The sequence below is a fragment of the Streptopelia decaocto genome (assembly GCF_964273445.1).
Source record: "Streptopelia decaocto genome assembly, chromosome: 1".
Lineage (NCBI taxonomy): Eukaryota > Metazoa > Chordata > Aves > Columbiformes > Columbidae > Streptopelia > Streptopelia decaocto.
This window is the reverse complement of record NC_138663.1, coordinates 10,166,656-10,187,812: the sequence shown is the minus strand read 5'-3', so window position 1 is coordinate 10,187,812 and position 21,157 is coordinate 10,166,656. Positions and strand designations below refer to the sequence as shown.

The window sequence follows — 21,157 nt, the reverse complement described above, 5'->3', positions numbered from 1 at the left end:
GGAATAGAGTTAATTTTCTTCCTAATAGCTGGTATTGTGCAGTGTTTTGGATTTAGGATGAGAACAATGTTAATAATACACCGATGGTTTTAGTTGTTGCTAAGCAGTCAAGGACTTTCCAGGTTCCCATGCTCTGCCAGTGAGGAGGTGCACAAGAAGGTGGGAGTGGGCACAGCCCAAACTGGCCAAAGGGATATTCCACACCATATAACATCATCCTCAGGATATAAACTGGGGGCGTTTGCCAGGGGGGCAATCGCTGCTCAGGAACGGACTGGGCATCAGTTGCAGGTGGTGAGAAATTGCATTGTGCATCACTTGTTTTGTATATTCTTTTATCAGTATTATTATTATTACTATTATTTTCTCTTACTTTACTATCCTATTAAACTGTATTTATATCAACCCATGAGGTTTTGTTTGTTTTTTTTTGTCTGATTCTTTCCCCCATCCTGGTGAGGGTGTGGGAGTGAGCGAGCAGCTGTGTGGTGCTTGTTTGCTGGCTGGGCTTAAACCACAACACCACCTTCCTTCTCCCAGGGAATATTCACCTTTTCCTTTTCCCCAGGCTGGATGGGGGTCCTGAGTCTTTAGGGTCTGTTAAAGGATTTCAGTGCTATGGTGCAGACAGGAAGCCAGCAACGAAATGCAGATGGCAGTGAGGGTTGGTGATAAAAAGGCTGGAAATCTCGCTGTGGATGTCCTTCAAAGGAAGAACCCTGACAGAAAAGGATGAACTTCTCTTTGGCACACCTAAAAGGCCAGAGGTAATTTGACCAGAAAAATTGTGCACATCAGATGAATTTAGAAGCAGGTTTTCTATATCCAGCCAGCATTGAATATTTGATTTTCATATTCCCTCTTCAGATCTTTGTTTACAATAACAGATGAAAAGAATTACTTTTACTTTCTGCCTCCATGTTCTTCTCTTTTCCCTAAGGCAACAACAGTAATAAAATGAGTTAAAGGGAACAATGCTCATTTATTGCCAACTTTGTTTTTCTAAAGTATCACCAGATATGACTGAGGGACACTTGCTAAGTTATGCACTTTTTTTTTTCCATCTTTCTTTCCAAATTAAATCATTGCACATGGATGGATCTATAAGCCTACAGAACTGCTAATCTTCCTATGATTTAGGAAGGGGCTGGAAAACTTTAAAGAAAGCATAAACTGAGATGGCATTTGAACACTTTGGCTTCAATTAAGTATTACCATAACAAATGAGATGGTGAATTAAATTACAGCAATGTGATTTTACCTGCATGAACTATAAACTCAATAATTAAGTGGCAGCCACACTGAAATGCAAAGAAGCACATACAGAATACAGCTATATCATGTGTGCTGTAAAGGGTCTTGCTTCTTCATAACTGGGTATAAGTTTTCAATCTAAAGTGATTCCAAACGACCACCAAGAGAACTATCAAGTATAAAAAAGTCAATCACAGTTGAATTCATGTAAGAGTTAATAACTAAGTAAAATTTAATGGCAATTAAGTAGCCCAAGTAGATGTCTATCTCTTATAAATTATAATGCAGTCAAGTGCTAATACACACATGACTGTGCTGATACACTTTAGCTGTTCAGGAAAATGACATGAAAGTGTACCTCTCTGGATGGACTTTTGTTCATGTGACAGAGCATATGCAGAAGTTTGCTGTTACCAAGCAAAAGTACTTGCTACTCTTTGTATCTGTTTGCATGTCAACATTTATTTCTCACCAGAAACAGCCAGGGAGAAGCTGATTTCATACAGCATGCAAAGTGTGTATAAGTATCTGTCTTCCTGTAGCTTGTCCTATGTGGTGGCTTTGTCAAAGTATCCATTGAAATTGACCAGAAGGGACTATTCCAACAATTTTAGCTGCGTCCTTTAGAAGTGGCTAAATAAATTTGATAGTCAAATCACATTTGAAAATAGCATCCTAAGGTGCTCTTCAGAAACATGTCTCTAAAGCTTTCAAGTCGGAGAAATCAATCATACCCTTTAACAAGGATTTCTCCAATTGTGTGCCACATCAACTACTGTGATGGTGTCTCAGTTAAATCTAGTGTAGATATGTATTGAATGAACAATAGCCAAAACTTTTAAAACAATAGTAAATTAATTGTTTAAGGACTAGATGAGTTTTCCAGTCAAGAAGTTATCCCTACCTGTAAAAGTAACTAGAGTTTCTGCTAACTTTTGTAAATCACCCAAGCTTTGCTTTGCTGGTTTATGACATCCCAGGAATGTCAGAGTGGAATTGTAGCCACATTTTTTTGGCAGTTACCTATTATTTAACCCATATGTAATGCAGAGGTTGCCATGTGTTTCTGCTGGATCCCAGGTGCCTGCGAGATCTTAAAATCCAAATATTGAGGCTCACTAGTGAAGGATAAGACTAGCAGCATGTCTGTACTGTAAGTTCAGTACAAAAGCTGAGAAGTATTCTGTAGGGAGTTTGTCTTCTTTGATCATTACCAAGGTCTGGCCAGGAATTGTGAGAAATATTCACGGGACTTACAGCAACCAAAATAGATCAAATGGGAGACCGAAGTCCAGAATAGAAAGAAATCCTCACAGAATTGCTCATTTAGTTGAATTACATAAGCAAATATCTTATTTGTTATTCATAGTCATGAACAATGTTACTTTGGTGCTTGTGATAGTCCGTACTGAGGAAATGGAAATATATTGTAGTACTAAGTACTTACATATGACAGTAATTATGATTTTATTGGAAAAAATCTATATCTTGTGGGAAAGTGTAGCAGTTGACTTCTATCAGAGAAGTCCTGCAGTAAATATCGCATTGCTTGGGGGAGTCTTTCAGACCCTCTTCTCATCTTACCCATGTGAAAAAAGCAGCATCATTTAAAGGATTTATCCATCTATACAGCGATCAAAGCTTAACTAATTAACATATACTAAGCCCTTTAAGAAACAGAAGTGAAAATGATTCCTTAAGCAACAAAGGGATATCAGGAGAGCAGGAACAGCCCAAGTCGGCCACTCTCCTCAAATCCCGTCTGGACTGTCCCAAGCTACAAACCTGCTGTGCCTAGACTGGTGTGATTGGCAGCATCAGTATAAGGAATCCCTCTGAAGGAGTGAAAACGACAGTAAATTACCTCTTATAATTATGAGAGGAAATCTCAGAGGTCGTGGCTGAGGTTAGCAGTGGGGCAGCACTGGGGTTACACTTGCGCTGCAGCTGCTGCAGTGCACCTGGCCTATTAGTGGGGACCTGCATTTTCAGCACTGACTTCCCCTGGAGATCAATAATTTTAAAAAGTTTTTCTAAAAAGACTTCGAAGTAAAAGTATAGACTGTCACGCAGAAAGTTTCGAACCAGAAATTGAGAGTATCTAACACCTTAGCAATGGTGTATGCTGAAAGCAAAATTAAATCAAGCACATTTTATGCCACTTTATTTGTCCTCTATTTGTCTTGTTCCCTCTAATGAGAGTCTGTTGAGTTATTTTTATGTCCTTTACATTTCACACTCCCAAGGTACTGACAATGGCTTTAAGGAATAAATGAGGGAGGAATAATAAGTTTCTTAAATGATTTGTAATCTTTATCTGTAATTACAGTTAAAGCAGATACATTAAATGTTTTATAATGCACTGTTTTATGGCAAGAATAGGTATCTGTAAATATTCAAAGATGATGACCTGAACAAACAAAGTTATATATTAAGTCATGTAGTTGCCTGCCAAGACTGGACCCACATTAGATTTGACCTATGCATTTATTGTTTTTTATTTCTCGTCTACACTTGTAGAGAACTCTAAATACTAAAAAAGAAAGCAAAACCACCCCCAACAACCCATACATATGAAAAATATTTATGAAAACAAATTATCTGATTCTAGCAACACTGGGCTGTACTACTATTATCCTCAGTTTGGGCTGCACCATGTCTTGAACTCTGTGCTCCTGTTCTGCTTTATTCTTTTCCATCAGCTCATGGGAGAATTGCTTCTAATGCACAGGATCATACAAAGCAGCTAATGCACCAGGGTCACACACTGCACTGGGCTATGGTATGGGCTTCACTTTTTACTCGTGATTAGCAGGTGTAGTTGCCCTAATATCATTGAAACCAGGGTGAATAAAATAGTTACAACATAAACAGTCAGAGGATGGGAACCTGAACTTACCAGCTCACTCCAGAATAATACTGTCTCTATTTACAATGAATGGATTTGAATCAACCTAGTGCAACGTATAAAACAGTCTTTCTTACTATTGTGAATTTCTAAAAATAATTATTCAAAAATAAAAGAATATACTTTAATTCTAAGTGCTGAATAACTTATTAATGTCATATCATAATACTTAGTATAAGATCAATATTCAAGGTTAGTTAATTTGCTCAGACATTTAACACTAACCTTATTTTTTTTTAACCTTGAATATTAGATTCTCTGGTCCTCACCTTGCAATGTACTCCTGCAAATTATTTTTTACCAGGAAGATGGTTTAATTTAAATGTATATTTCTATGTAATGAGATAGCCCAAGTCTCTGGCAATTTAGCTGTCCCTTCACATATATAGATTAGCCTATATTTCTTAGTTTTTACCTAATCCACCTCTATTGTTCCCAAATGGCTTTTTATGAAGACAACTGTCCTCTATGGCCTAGGTAAAGACTGATGAAACTATTTTTATTATGACCTAGGAAATTATTCAAATGGAGCTCTCTAGAGGAATATGGTTGGCATTATGAATATTTTACAGAATCATCTCTGAAAATCAGGCCAATAGCATATACACACGGGGCTAAGTTCCACTCTCAGTTATACCTTGGCAACCACAATGATTTCCCATTTGGCTACACTATGCAAGTATTTGTTTGCCTTATTGCATACATGTATTTTTTATCTTTTTTTTCCCCTTCTGCAGCCCTGTCTTCCCATTTCCCATGTTGTTCTTATAAAGAAGATAGTTATTATCACTATGGAATGATTATTATTTGGGGGCTACTGGTATGTCTCTCTTACCTCATAAATACAGGCAACAAGATGTACACAAGAATGAGGGAAAATCTACAGAAAATTATGCCTAGTGTAACAGTGTCTTTCCTGAGGCACCAAAAATGATGTAGAATGTTAAAACCACTTTGACCTCAATCTTGCTATGAACTCCATGCAGGAAAGAGCTCAGGGAAATCCACTGACTCTAGAGAGAAGCCACAGAAAGAAAACACTCTTGGAACTCACTGTAGGACTGGGACCTGGAGCAGGGCAAAAATAGGTCAAAATATTATATACTCTGAGATCAGGAGATGAATATACAAGGGTTAATATTTCTCATTCTGATGTTTCTCCTCCCTTGTCTTTCTTGTTTTATTTTGGTTTTTGTTTGTTTGTTTGTTTTCTTTTGGCAGATAAATTCTGTTTCATTTGCATGATTTCCATTTATAAATTTAAACCCCTGGTCACAAAAACAAAATTTCACTATTCTGAATAAAAAAGCTGAGATAACTCAAGACTGAAGTTATGACCAGATGTGTAACCTTACAGAGCAGGAAAAATAGTTTAAGAATTAACACAATAAGACAAAATATTTACAATGTTTTATAAAAGAAAAAAAAAAATACTAAAAAGATTTGTACTTACCAGAATATCTTTTCCAGCCCACTTGCACTCATCCCTTCGGGAATGAGATACAGGCCAAACAATCTAAAGACACAGAACAAAAATCACGTTGTGTTATTTCATGCTTCAATAATCAAAAATTGCAGACCAAATGCTACAGAGTGTCTTGACCCAGTTTCTGTTTTCCCCATTCTTTTCTCTTTTTTCTTCCATAAAATTTGACGACAAATAAATGAAATAATAGGAGCAAAATAGGGATAACAGGAATCACAGTAAAAACAATTTTAAAATACAGTCTGTATTGCAAATCTCAGCAGTGAATCTTGAATACTAATGATAAGAGAGTTGACACTCCATTGAGTGTTCTGTCCCTGTTTTCAATGTGATGTAATGGAATGAAGACTGAGAGCAAAAAACTGCAGATGCTTACTAACAATAAATTGGCTCTATGAGAAATACGATCTCACATTACTTACAGCATCAGAAATTAGGTCTTTGCCTCTTCACTGTATCTACTGGTTCACTCTTTTACTAGGTTTATTTAATTCAATTATGGCATTTAAAGAAGTTATGGCATTTAAAAAGTATCACACCATCAAAATGGAAATACTTATGCTGTTCCTATAGAGCTATTCTTCCACAAGTAAAGTTGAACCTAGGTTTACTGTACTGTTTGCTTAGCAGAAAATGGATCTCACCTCATACAGAGAAAATCCAGAGACCCTCACAGTCAATTATTCATGGGTTTTTTTGAAAAGCTTTTAGGAATTACATATAGAATAAAACATGATCTTCCCATAAAATGCCAGGCTATTCATTTGGGAGCCTCAGATAATGCAACATGAATAGCCATAAGTCTGGATTTCAGCCTTGATGTTCAATATAGTTTGTTAAAAGAAAGCAAAAGGCAAAGTATTTGAAAAGAAAAGAAAAAACAATGGATTACAGAAGAGGCTGAAGGAGACATTTTATATGGCATTTGAAAATACAGTTTGCAACCACATTTTTAAATTCAAAATTTTCTTAAAACCTAGTGAAATCCAAACAGCAATTGAACATCTTAAGTCTATAAAATAAGGCTGAAAATTTTATGAGTGCATTCTCTCTCAAAGGATTCCTGCTACTTCCTGTTTCTATTCTCAGCTTAAAATGTGCAGAGACATGTGAATATTTAAATTTACTAGGTTGAAAAACATTAACCAAACTTCTGAGGTCTCCCAAAAGGACCAGTTCAAATTCAGTTCAAGTTTTGGGCAAGATTTCTATATTATTCAAATGAGCATTCTAATCCATAAAATGAATGGCTAGGTGTTCTCTTTATTTATTCTCACAGCACAATATTTTCCTTTAATTTGGTTTAAAAGTCAGCTAAGTTGAACTGCTTTTAATAGTCTAGAAAATCTGGCTTTGTGAATTGTGTTCCTTTGGAATCATATCTTGTAATGAGCATTTAAACAGAAACCTTAGATCTTCTTTAGATGGTAGAAACAACTGGGGAAGTTTGAGCTCAAGTACAGCACTGGCTGTATTGTAACTTTGATTGAAGTTTCTTCTGTGACCCTCCTATCTTTAATAAGCAGATCTCCATATTCTTTAAACCTTTTGCCTATTCTTAAACCCAAAGTCTAAATTGTAAGCCCATTCTTTAAGTCTGTTGCCAACATTCTGTTCCATGTTACCAACAGCAATTCTTTATTTAATATAGTAATATATGCATGTAATTTCAAATAGTAACCTAAAGGTATCTGAATACATACATATGTAAGATACAATTCCTCCCATTCTACAGAGCTGTTTTCTGCAATGGAAACACCTTCTTTCCTTTAATTATTCCAGATGTTTTGCACATTAAGCTATCAGTCCCTCAGAGAATTCAAATAAATAGCTAGTTTCCTTTATAGCTGCTCTAAAGAGAATAGAAAAGAAAATACTCAGTTTTTCTTTTATCCTTTTTCCTTAGAGAATACAAATGAATAGCCTGTCTTCCCTCTGAACTGAAAACATAAGGTATTTATTGCTATCATCTTAGGAAGCTAATAGTCAAACGGGCAAAAGGTCAGGAACACCAAGAAAAAAAATCCCTGGGTATTGAAGCAATATATTTCTCATAAAAGGGTGCTCCCTGGATTTTAAAATTTGCCATCAAAATACCTAAATATAACAAATAAAACATCCAACCTATTGTTTACCTTGTCTTATTATAACAAATGAAAAATGAAATTATTTATTTAGACTCCAACCAAAGAGCATCATTGAACTGTTTGTCAGCTTTTAATTGTGCCATTGACTTTTACTCTCCATCAAGAATGGTAAGCTTTTATTAATTTATTCCTTTTATTAATACTGCATCTATTTTAGTTTGAAAGCAGCAGAGGCAGAGTGCCTACAAGTGCTGGGTAAAAGGAGAGAAATCAACAGTTGGACTCCCAAACAGCTTCTTTCTATCTGCAAACTAATTAATACAGAGTAATAAGGCCTTTTTGTGAAAACTGTCACAATAGCTGCTTGGGGGTTTTTTAGCAGTAAGCATGGAAGTATGTCTTGTCTGGGAAATAGCTGATTATTCACTTATTTACTTTTTTATAGCCTGAAAAGAAGTATTGTAGATTATACAATCATAGGTTATAGGCTCATTATAAATTTCTCTTTATAAAGTCACCAAATGTTTTTGTTGTACTAGTATTCCTGACATCCAAAAACTCACTACATAATTCATACAGTGCCCAATATAGTCTGAGTAATAACAAGTCTGCAACATTAAAAATATGTATTTACATTGTACAAAACAGGAATGAAAGTACCTTTTGATATTCCTTGATGTTAACCAGGTTGAAAGAAAATATGTGATCCTTTGCTCCAACATACAGCCGACTCCGTTCTTCATCCAAGAGGAAAGTATGGTAACTGGAGCTATTAGCTAGTCCATTGAAATTGATTATATTGTTGGATTCCAACATTTCTGTAAGATAAATGTAATACTTCCCTTGTTAATATGGTCAAATAAAATACAGACTTATATTTTAACTTGTAAGGATTTCATTTTAGGAATTTATATTTATGGAATAGAAACCAGTGAAAGAGTTATATACGTGGGCCCCTGGTTGTTTTTATTTCAAGTACTCAAACCCAAACTACTTGTGAGATTCAACTCTGCACAAACAAAGGTCAAAACATCACTGAAATCAATTAAAATCCTGTATGAGGTTTTAGGCAGTAAAATTCTATCCATGTAACTCATCAACTGCTGGACAAAGTTCAATTTTGTTCAATCAATGAGATTTACAAGGATAAACCCAAGGATGACCGGCTGACAAAAAACACATCTAAATACAAAATCTCCTACTTCCAGTGAGCAAAACTATTTCGTGTAGATCTATAAGTTATGAGAAAGGGGATAAGAATGACTAGTTGATGAGATAAAATAACATGTACAATCTATTGTTACATGTATTTTTATCCTCTCAGCTTACAGACACAGGCAGTATGCTGCTCCTTTGCTTGAAATTGTAGGTTTGCCCATCACAAGAATAAAACTAGAGAAGGTAATTTTGCTACTCTTTAACCTGAAGAATAATTTTCTAGTTGTCATACTCCTCACAGAGCCTTTACACTTGCCAAGGACAGGATTTTTTTAAGTACAAGGATCCACGGAATCCTCTTTGCTATTCACAAACATTAACAAAGACACATGCATTTTCCTGAAACCACATACAAATATTTCTTTTTCTGTAAGATAATACAGACCATGTTAGTATAAACTTTTGTGAAAACATTCTTTCTTTATTCCTGTCTACCTGCATTCATACTGAGACCAAAGCCAAACCATCTCTATCATTTCAAGGCATGTCTGCACTAGCAAGTCATCGATAAGAAACGTTGCTTGTGATGACAAATCCTATGTGGTTCAAGTCCCGACCTTGTGATGTAAGAGGCAGTTTCAGGAGCAGGAGCAGTCCCATCGATGCCAGCGCAGCTCCTCACCCAGCGCCCATGAGGATAGATGAGGAAGGGAGCGGATACAGCAGGATCCAAGGGCTGATGGTTAGAGACACAGCCAGACCTTCAGAAATCTAATGTTTGTGCAGCTCTGTCATATTTGCAAGCTAAGGACATATGTCCCTCTTCTCAAAACAGCTGTCAAATGCCTAAATATCTAGTATTTGCCTAACAGTGCAGCTACCTGTGACTTTTTGGTTTTCAGTAAGATCACTTCCATTTTTCACCATTACTCCAATCAATGAGTGAGTGTAAGATAGCATCCTGAATGCTCCTAAAAATGAAGATGAAACTGCTTTTAAAACAGAAGCTTATACTTTATTTTCTTTTTAAACTAATTTTCCTTTCCCCCTCCCTCTCCCACTTTTTTTTATTTTAACCAGAACAGGGAAGATGTTAGGTGGGGCTTTTTTGGACCTACATGACAGTGGTACTCATGATTTTACAGAATTTAAGCACCTGCAATTTACCAGTCCCACAGGTATTAATACTATTTTTCACATTCACTCATACCAGGTGGATATTGAAGCAGGCCGATATTCTACAATGGCAAGAATTAGTAGGCAACATATTCAAGGAATACAAACATTAAGAGTTGCATACCTTTCAGATTAGCTTTCCTCCAGTGTTCTTTGCACCTATTTGGAAAAACTCTGACTAGCACCAATAAGAGTTTTTTTATTAGTGGTGTAGCAAAGTGTCAGAATATGCAATATATTTTGTTCCTTATTCTGTTTGTTTGTTTGTTTGTTTGTTTCTGGTTAAATATAACTATAAATTTGTATTACAGTATACTTTTTAAAACTTGTGCTGCTCCAGACAAGTGCGCTCTCTCTTTTTTTTTTTCTTTTTTTTTTTTTCCTGATATAACAAAGAAATCAAATCACCCCAAGCAGTCTTGTCAAAATAATTCTTCTGGCTTGCTGCCAAGTTCTAGAATTTGACTGTATTGTCCTCCAGTTCACTTATTTGCATTTTGTTAGAGACTTTACTAATTCTCTTTACATTGTAATGACTGATTCAGATGTTGAATGTCGACTCGCTGAATAGTGAGTGATGCAGATGATTGATTGCTTAACTTGTCTTAGAACTCTCTTGGCTAGGAATGCTTTGCTGTCATCTGTATCTGATCATTTTTCTTATAATATAGCTGTCAAAAACCTTTGTAACTTTCTTGTCTTTCTTGGTTTGAACTCACATAGGTATGATTCTGTCCTTTGTGGCTGCGGTATAAAGACAAGTGTCTGCTGAAGTCAATGGTATACAAATGTAAAACTGATATAAATGGAAATAAGATCAGTTAGGCCCACAGGTACTTGGTTTAAAACAAGCCTGATATGATTTTGCTAACACAAAGTTCTATTCACCTCTATGGATGGTGACTTATGTTTTCTTTTCTTTCTAATATTAATGAAACTGCCACATCATAACATTGGAGTGAAGGCTTATTATGGCCAAGAGTAAATTACATCATCATCTTCACTGTTCATATATCTCCTCAGTATAACTTAAACGGACCAGGTGTAGTTGTGCAGAAAAAATATATATATATTTTTTTTTAATTTTCTGTGACTCTTTAGAATATACAACAGTGTTAAAGGTAATCCTGGTGGGGATTTTTGTGTGTGTGAACATGAGTTTTTAAGTCAAACTAAAAGATCAATCCCACTGCCTTCTCTAAGATTAGGGCATTTCTCCTATGTTTTAATCCTATATTTGTCGTATTGTCCCATTATTGACTTTTGCAGGAGATGACCAGATTTCCAGGGTATATTACCCAAAAAACTAGTCCTGAGCACATTCCAAGCTGTGTATTTCAAATCACATAAAATCAGGTTTCTCCCTATCAGGAATCAGGTTGAGAATATAGGTTGAGGAGAAAAATATCATTTGGGTGCTGATAATTCTCATTCACTACTAATTTAGTTAGGATTGAGTTACATCGAAACTAAGAGGTGAAAACCTAAATAATATCAGTTTCTCTGGTGTTTATTCTAACTTGCATGTATTTCTCCAGTGATGAATATAGCTTCCTATGACATTCTGGAAAGGGCTGCTGAAGAGCAAAGCAATGGCATTTGCACAATCAATACAAATTAAGTATTCTACTTCCTCAAATTCATTAGTTTCAAAGCATTTACCACCCAGTGTCTTTTCAGTATCCAGCCAGTGACTATTGATGAGATAATGACAGAAATAGCAGTGATAGGGCAGACTCCCAGAAGGGCACTGACATCCATCAAGCCTGTTAACTGCCAATAAGTCATGCTGGCAAGACACATGGTTGATCAGTGCTAAAACGAACCAAGATTTACAACAAAGATTACATTGCAATGACAAGAGGAAAAGGATGAATGCCTTCAATAAGTCAATTAAATTAATATTGTCTACTATGCATACCCTAATTATTTTCCACTTGTTGTTCTTATTGAAGTTTGGCATGTCCATGACCTATGCAAACAGATAGTGGTTGCCTGTACTTTAAGTCATTTTTTTACTTCTTCTACACTTTGTTCAGTTATTTTTATTGCAAAGATGGTAGCATTACCCCACCAGTTGTTGCAGCCAAGTACCATTTCTTCAGTAATTGCTCAGAAAGCATTTTCTTATTTCCTTTTGACACATTCTCAGCTGCAGTCATACCTGTTGTTCTGAACGAATGAATCGCATAAAGCTAATCGCTGCACATTATGACTGTAGAATTGTCTATAAAATGCTGTATGAGGCAGATATAGATTGGGTGGTGATATCTTGATAGTAACAAAGCCTTCATTGCTTTAGTTATTGGTGTTTGCTTCCCACATTTATTAAGAGTGTTGCAGGTGACCAAAAATAACGGTTTGAAAAGCACCGTATCTTCAAAACCGTCATATTATAATGAATTTTCACGTGTGATGATCACTGAAACCAACTGGAGGTTGATGTTTCTCAAGGTTTGTGGGCTAGATTCTCCTACTAACCACTTAATTTCAACTGCCTTTAATTCACAGTCCTGGCTTGCTTGCTCCATCTTCCTCTTCTTTCTCTGTCAGTGTCCAAGCTTGAAGTATTTGATCTTTTTCAATGTGCCTTTCTGTGAACTTCGCACAGTCTTTCTTCTAATGACTGATGATTCTGTTGATCCAGTCTGACTTGTGTCAGAACATTCACTTTGCCAGACCAAGCTGGCAAATTTACAGAAGAAAACCAGTCCCCAACTCTTGCCCTTCTTTTAATACATGGTTATTTAATTTCCTAATGGAATCACAACTTAATAGTATGTATACACAGAGGGCCAAATTCCTGCAGTAAAATCCATGAGATACGCATGCACAAGGAATGTAGATTTGGTTTATTTTTATGACACTTTTTTCATTAAAGAATAAGCCAGAAAACCACAGCTATAGCTAAGCTGAATACAGTCAGGCATATCCTGAGTTTTATTTTATCCATGGTTGGTACTCTCCTGTAAACCTTGTTTTATGTCTGTGTTCCTTCAGCAGAGTTTGTCAAGAGGAGAACATAACAAAAGAAAACCATCTTGTTTTTTACTTTTCTACTGCCAGCCAAACTGTCTTTTTAGTGAAAGGGAGTTTGTCTATGTAAAAAGTTAGAAAATTTGTGAGCTTCGGCCTGCGTTCCTGTTATAGACTTCACAATAACATGCCAGCTAAGATTAGTTTTGTTGATAAGGATCAAAGGTTCATAACAATTTCTAGAAAAATCGGAGGAAAGGTCTCCCTCAGTTTCCTCACTAGGATTTGGATCTGGCCCTGTCCTACTACTGGTGACTCCACACAGTGACTGGATTATACAGGCAGCTCTGCTCGTCATAACATGCTTGTGAATCAAATGAGTGGGTTGCTGGTTGCACAAAATTCTCGACCTTCATTCCTTTGCCAGCAACGATAAGATCTCACTGCATATCTCCCAGAAGTAGATAAAAGATGAGTCAATGTGTATTATGCCATCAAACAGGGATTTTGCTGAATTGTGAGCAAAGCCTCCCACAATGTCATGCTAGAACATTTCCTTCTTCTCTCGCCAGGCTTTTACTTTGGCTATGGAGTATCAGGTGGCAGCATGTTTGCACATGCATTTGTTGCTTACACAGATGCATATCCTGTCTGTTTTGCATATCAACATGTATATCTGTCTAAATAATCCTGGGTATGAGCTAGTCATTACTCTTTGAGTGACTATTTACTGCATTCTAAGATACTAATTCTAGCGTGCAAGGAAAGAAGTGGCTATTTTAACTTTCAGCCTCTCCTGTAACTTCCCCATTTTATTGCTCTGAGTGTAGATGATGAAGTAAAAGGCAGGGACTGGCAGGAAATCAAGACAGATTCCTGCTAGGCATTAGTCAGCAGCGCTCACTGGGCAAAACCAGGGCCATAAGCTGGGAAAAGGCGTCAGATTTGTTGTGAGACTGTTCCCCATCTGAAAGAGACACCAGCTGCCATGCACAGAGGGACATTTCAGTGGGATATTCCCATGTATTATAAAAGTTGACAGGAATGAACTCAGATGGGTGCCTGTTGAGTATGGGAAATAAGGTGAGCTCGACCCCATCCCAAATATAATGCTTAGTAACATGGCTAATGGCCTAAAGGATAAGTTTTTTTCTTTTTTTCCCCTACCCCCACCCACCCCCAGGATTTGACTGCTTCATACCTCAATTATTTTCTTTCATCTATACCTCAGACATCACGGACACCTCAGGATTTAGCCCTTAGCGAGGAGGATTGTTCAGCCACCCACTCTAATTAAAAATAAGAATCTTGCTAACAGTCTACAGTATAATTCAAACTTTTACAAAGTAATGAAATAAAACAAAAGACACCTAATTTATTGTTTAATCTTTTATCTGAGAAGAAACAAAAAAAAAAAACTGTGGCAACATTTGTTTTGCTACATGCTTTACATTAACTGGTCAAGCTATCAGTCTTATAGTAATATGCAAACTGTTCCAACATTTACAAAGTATTTTTGTCAATTAACATTTGATTTCATACTAGGAGCAGAAACTAAAAGACACATAAAATTATTTTAAAAAAACCTCAGAAACTTATGCTTTCACATAATTTTAGAATTACGGTTCTTTGGAATGTCTGAAAATGATCATTTTTATCTGAAATGAAACAAAAAACAGGTCTATAAAGTGTATGAGTTCACATAGTGCAATAAGTGGTTTATCCATTTTTAGAAATGTAATGAGAAAACTTTTGTAATCAGCACCTTTGTTTTTTTGCTACATTATAAGCCAGATAAACTTGAAACTACACAGCATTTGTTGTTGATGGCAATTCAGTGTTATTGTAATTTGAATGAGATAAATCACTGGGAGAAGAGGGAGAGTTATCTTATCAGTAATCAAAATACAATTGGAACAGAGCCTCTCACAGCTGTTCCATCAGTTCTAGCTTTCATCCTCTTCATCTACCTTATCATAACAGTTGCCAATCACCTGGTTTTACTGAACTCTACGGGAAGGAGAAAAAAAACAGTCATTTTTTTTTGCTGTAAACCTTTTGTTTCTGAGAGAACATGTAGATCACAAGTTCCCTGAACTTTGTTTTCATTACAATTTATCAATTAGAAGTAGCTAAGACAAGATATACAGGTTTTAGTGTACACGTGATGTAAACCAAGCATTTTAAATGAAACACTCCTGCCTACCTTCCACTGCAGCGAAGAAAACCTGAAGGCCATGAGTATAGTTTGATTAAAACCAGATACTTGGAAGGAAGAATGTTGCATCAATGTTTTGTTTCAGTTACACCGGCATAAGCATGGACTCCTTTGACTTCAAAATACTGATGCATATGTTTTTTATACTGTAAAACTGAGAGAAGATTTTAGCTCATTAATGTCAACGCTATTTAGGTGCATGACAGCCCTTAAAGTGTTCTTGATTTGAATAATTGAAAGGGCCACATGATATTTCAAAGATGTAAAACACTCAGATTTCTAAAGCCAACCTGTTTTCCCTTAATTATTTGCATTATTTGTCCTTTTTGTCTGTGAAAGTGATTCAAGATTATCCCTATTGCTCAGTTGTTTTCTTATAAAACATGAGAAATACTAACTTCTGAGCTAAACAAAGACTTGTAAACCTTGATTTCATCTATTTGTAAAATTATTGTAACATCCCATGTTATGAATTAGGCTTTGCGAGAAAGGTTATGGCACATATTTAACCATGAACTTCAGAGGTATTTAAGCACAACTTTGTTATAAAATCACAGGTAATAGATATTACCTATAACTTCTTTTTTTAGTATGATGGATCAGGCAGAAATATATAATGGTGAAAAGAGATCAGGATCTGATTTTACTAATCAGTTATCTGTCTAAGGAAAAATTACCTGGTTTAAGATTCGAGTGGGTAACATCTTTGCAGATTGAAGCTGCAGGAGGTTCCTGCAGGAACAGGAGGTTCCATCTGAATATGAAAAGAAACTTCTTTACTTTGAGGGTGCCAAAGCCCTGGACCAGGCTGCCCAGAGAGGTTGTGGAGTCTCCTTCTCTGGAGACATTCAAACCCACCTGGACACATTCCTGTGTGATCTGCTCTGGTGAACCTGCTTTAGCAGGTGGGTTGGACTGGATGATCTCCAGAGGTCACTTCCAACCCCAACCATTCTGTGATTCTGTGATTTGCTGGCACCCATTTCTACTGGTTTAAGGAATGCACAGGAGTAATAATGGAAATTATGCATTACACCAATGAGCCCCAGCTATTAATGGCAACATCTGTAACTCTCAAGGTTTTATAAAATGTAGCAAAATAATACTGCACAATACCGAGCTAGTGAGAATGGCTTTTAAACATGCTAACTCAAATAGTACAAACACAGTAGGCACATTAACTCATCTCTCTACTGTGGGTAATATATCCTCAATGAGCTTGGTTAGCCCAATGTGGTACTGAGTGACCCTAAATTGCACCATCTTCTGAGCTAGCACAGGTAAACAGCCAGCTAAATCCCATTCATTAAGTAACTCAGTTATCAGATCCTGTTAGCAGTTGATCAGTTCTCAACCATTTATATGATACTGCTGGTAATTTGGTCTTCAGCGAGCAGAACCAGTACTGGTTATCAAGAAAGTGAAATTGTGGGTAGTTGTCACTTCAAGGGTTACCTTATCTATAAACAGCACCACCACTGGCTCATTAAAAATCATATCACAGAGCATTGAACACCTTTTCAATGACTAACAGCACAGATAGTTTTTTTCCCAGGGCACCAATGTATTTCATTTGGCTAAGCGGGGACAAGATGGGAAGACTGTCACATCCTATCCTCTGCTTGGCCTAATCCACATTGGATCCAAGCATAGCATGAAGCACAGTTTTTACTCGCTGGCTGTTCCCCAAAAAATCAAGATACATATTTCCAATTCATGAACTTTTTCTCACAGAACAAAAGCAAAGCAGGAGAGGAACTGTTGCTCTATGGGCACACCTGCTTGCTCAAAATGTGGATCATGCTGTGGTATAGACACACCTGAGCTGGCCTGAAACTTGCTCAAGTACTTGTGTCTGACAACACTGGCTAAGAGGCCAGCAAAGATTAATTGATTCTGCTCCTCATCTAATTGTGCTTTGATGAAGCTGCACGTTCAAATGATTAGGGTGTTACATCAGGCTAAGCAGGCAAGCTACTTTGAAGTTAACTCACATGGTATGACTATACTTTGTCATAATCAGGATAATGGAAGAAAGTCAGATATACTCACTGCAAAGACAAAATATCTGTATTCTGTTTTTTGCACAAGTACAATCTGAGAAATTTTAGGTTTATTCACTTATTTTTAAAGTCAGTTCCTTTGCCAAAGAACCGTTATTTCTAATAAAAAAAAAAAAAATCAGATGAAAATAAAAATGTCTGCGTAATGTCAAAACCTGTCAAGATGTTTCGGCACTATTAAGCACCAAACTACTTAAAATACCATGACGTTTTAAAAAATTCCTTTCTGAAAAGCTGGCCTAGTGAAAAGGTCAGTTCATTTTTTTTTCTCATTCATCTTTTAAAAACGCTGTCCTTTATTTTAAATTCCTAACAATTGAACCTGAAAGCCCCAAATCTAGGCAGTGTCTTTATGATACACGTATCGTGGAAAAGTAGGAATCAAAAGAAACAACATTGTGAATACGTGCACTGGAGTTGCAGCTGTGATTAAAAAAGAAATCCTTCCTCCTACAAGTGTGTACCTTCTTCAGGGTAAAGAGTAATAAAGTTTTTTGTAACTCTAAAAGAAATCTTGGTTTCAGGTACCAAACCAACGTACTTCAAAAACAAGTGAGCTCATTTGAAAGAATTAATAAATATGAGGTGCTAAGTTTGTTAGGGATATCAGGGGAAATTTTCAGAAAGCCCAGTGGTTCTACTTTGAAGTGTGACTTTGGTATTTGACAACCAAGTTACCATTGACTCCTAGTGAGACTTATGGGGCAGGTCCATGAAGGATTTTGATGTCAAATTTCAGACAGTGTGAGAATGAGGGTAACCTGCAGTGAGTGAGGGTGTGAACACTTTCAGTGGCATAAGAAGCTGCAAGAGAGTGTGTCTCTCCAGACTAAAATACTGTGATGTAGAGAAAATCCAGCAGCAGTAGATTTGGTCTGAAATTAAACAAGTGGGTTTTTTAATTTTTATTTTTATTACTGAGCTGAAAATATAAAACTGCACAAATTATTTGCTCAGGTGAATGAGTTGATATGCACAGTAGGGTTAGGAAGCTTCCCTGAAAATTTAGTTACATGTGTTAAATTGCAAAGTAGAATAAGTAGTGCTTGAGTTTTCAGAACTTCAGGGACAGATTTATGACAGAAAATGCATTTGACCTGCTTAAAAAAAAGGTCTTTTTTATGCTTGAAAATTATGTTTGAAATTCTTTTGTCTATCTATGTAACAGCTCTTCAAAGTTGTGTGATTAATAAGATGCAAATAGACTTTGGTCTATTTGGTTCTGTTTGTAGGCAAATCATTATATTTTATATAGCAGCTGGTTTAGATGGACTGTGTCCAGCTTTTCTTATATGGGTACAAATCAGTGACCTCGTATTTTCAATTTCAGACACAGCTATCAACACTCCTTCTGTTAAATTTTGGTTTTGCAGAGAGGGATCCACCCTTCATTTTGATCAAATATGCAGCACTTTGAGTAATTGTCTTTTCATATTAGTAGAATGGATGAATAAAATTCATGTTACATCCTTCTGTCTTCTGATAGCTCTTGATTCTTCTAATCAACAGGTGAGGGTCTGGATGAATTTCAGCAAGGGGCTGAAAACACTGATTGCAGTTAAAGTCTGTGTCGCTCATATACAAATACACACAGCTCTCCAACATGCTTTAATCACACCAAAATAAAGGAGGGATTTCTCTTCACCACTGACCCCTCCTGCACAGAATTCAGTGTCAAAACAGAGTAAGTGTTGATGCCCAATTTTGTTCTTAATTTACCCTAATGAAAATTAATGGAGTTACACCACGGATAAAAGCATCTGATTGCTGCGGTTCTGCAATATGTGGAGTATATTTAGTATCCATTAGATTAAATATTACTTCAAATTAGTTACTATTATTTATCAAATATTTCCAGTTATACCTACAATTTGTTACGTTAGGTTTTGTACATCAAAAAGGAATTTCCGGTTCTTCACTTGCATCCAAATGTCGTAAACATAATTAATAACCAAATACCAGCAAAGGCCCCAATACCATTTTTTCAACTCCTAGTGAATTATCTCATGCTTAATTATGCTCTATCAACCAAAGTTTTAAATTTCTTCCAGGTAACACAAACCAAACTAGTTCTACTTTCAGTATAATTATTACACACTCAAATGAGGAACAAGAAATTCCTAATTACACACGAGATTCAAAAGGGAATATAAACCCTAAATACAGTTTTTACATTCATTTTCTGGATTCTGAGCATACTTCAAAAAGGCTGCTACCTAAAAAGGCTTCTACCTAAAATTTCATTATTTGCAAACCAACTTTGAACTGTAATTCTGATAACACCAATAAATTATATCGTATAGTGTTAGTTTAAAAATCTCCCTAAAAAGGTCTTAATCCACTTCACACAACACACAGTTAAGCTGTGGAAATTCTTGACACAGGCTGTTGTAAATGGTAAAATTGTTTATAGTTTCAAAGGGCAGAGCGATAACATCAAGAAAAAGAAATCCTTAAAAGGCTATTAAATTTAGAGAGGCAGCCTCTAGCTCACCAAGTTCCTGAAATTCAAAATGTAAGAGACTTAGAGGGTATTCTGGGGAACTATCACTATCTGATTGACCTAAGCCTATTATCTTCTACTACAATGGAGAATCCCTATTATGGAAACCCCATACTACGTGTTTGTGTCGACTGTGGTGGAGACAGCATATTTCCCTCCTAGTCGTGTGTGCATAAAAATGAAGCCATGACTTATTCTTCAGAATAGTCAAGCTGCAAGACATGAAATGTAATTGATCAAAATATCTGCTGCTACTCCCTTCTCACCCGGACCATACTGCCAATGGGGCCTCCCTGACCCATCCTCCTCCTCCCCATTTCTCCTCCTCAAAACCTTTGGGGCCTCCCTGGATGAGTGGAAGTATTTGCAAACAGCATCATTTCACGCTTATTGAATCCATCTTCTGCAATAGCATTTCAACCTCCAGTTCCTTCTAAATATTTTTTGTTTTGAAATAACAGTCTACATTTTAAGTGAACCTGTTCAGCTTTTAAGTCAACACCAGAAAGACCCATCAGCAATTTCCAGTGGAGATGGAAGAGGGAAAGTGAGTGGATTATCAGCACTCAGGTAGCACCTGCTGTCTGGCTGGGCTTAATGCATGGCAAGGTTTGGATACAACCTTGTGGTGCTTGACCTCAGAGCACAAGTTCATTTTCCTGAAGACATGTCAATGTAAATACAGTTGCATTTGTTTGAACACCAAATCACCCGGTGCATCAGGGTCTATTTAGAGGAGCCTCAGAAGGGGATTCAAAGTAACTTTAGGATGTTTTGACTCCAAGCACACTCAGTCGGCCCTACCTGAACCAGCCTGTATTGGGTTCCTGGTGGATAATCTCAGCTGAAATGGCCAAACTGCAGCATGACCAGCTACATTTCCTCTCACCTTCTGCAGGAAATGTCGGTAAGATGCATACAAATGCATACAAATTACAACCAAAAAAGTAAAAATACTATTCCAAAAGTAACAAAAGCAAGTCATATTTTGCTCAAAGAATGTAACTGGGAGGGGGTGAAAGCTGGTGTAATTGCCCACCATGCTTCAAATTAACCTGCTCCAGTTAATTTTTTCAAAATTATTTTCCTCCCTCTTTGTAGTAGCACAAAGGAGATCCAGTCCACAGGACTGATCCTAGGTGTCTTGTCAATCTAAATAAATGGCAGTGTATTCATTGCATCAACACAATAGCATCATTATCCTCAGTGTTAGCATCAGGAATAAAGTTCAGTGGAATTTTGTATCAGGGAAGTGAAATAATGAAAGTTTTATGTTTCTGAGGCTCCAGTGGAATATCAATGAGAATCAGGATATCATTTTTTGCTCA

At 36.5% G+C, this 21,157-nt stretch overlaps 1 protein-coding gene across 1 annotated transcript in view; it reads right to left on the bottom strand.

Annotated features, from left to right (window-relative positions):
* SEMA3A (semaphorin 3A) overlaps positions 1-21,157 on the bottom strand; it is a 171,309-nt gene that overhangs the window by 113,089 nt on the left and 37,063 nt on the right. The window contains exons 2-3 of the mRNA XM_082043751.1: positions 8,396-8,553; positions 5,616-5,678 (exon numbers count right to left, since the gene is read on the bottom strand). Coding sequence (XP_081899877.1) covers positions 5,616-5,678; positions 8,396-8,553 — 221 coding nt within the window. The remainder of the gene's footprint in view (positions 1-5,615; positions 5,679-8,395; positions 8,554-21,157) is intronic.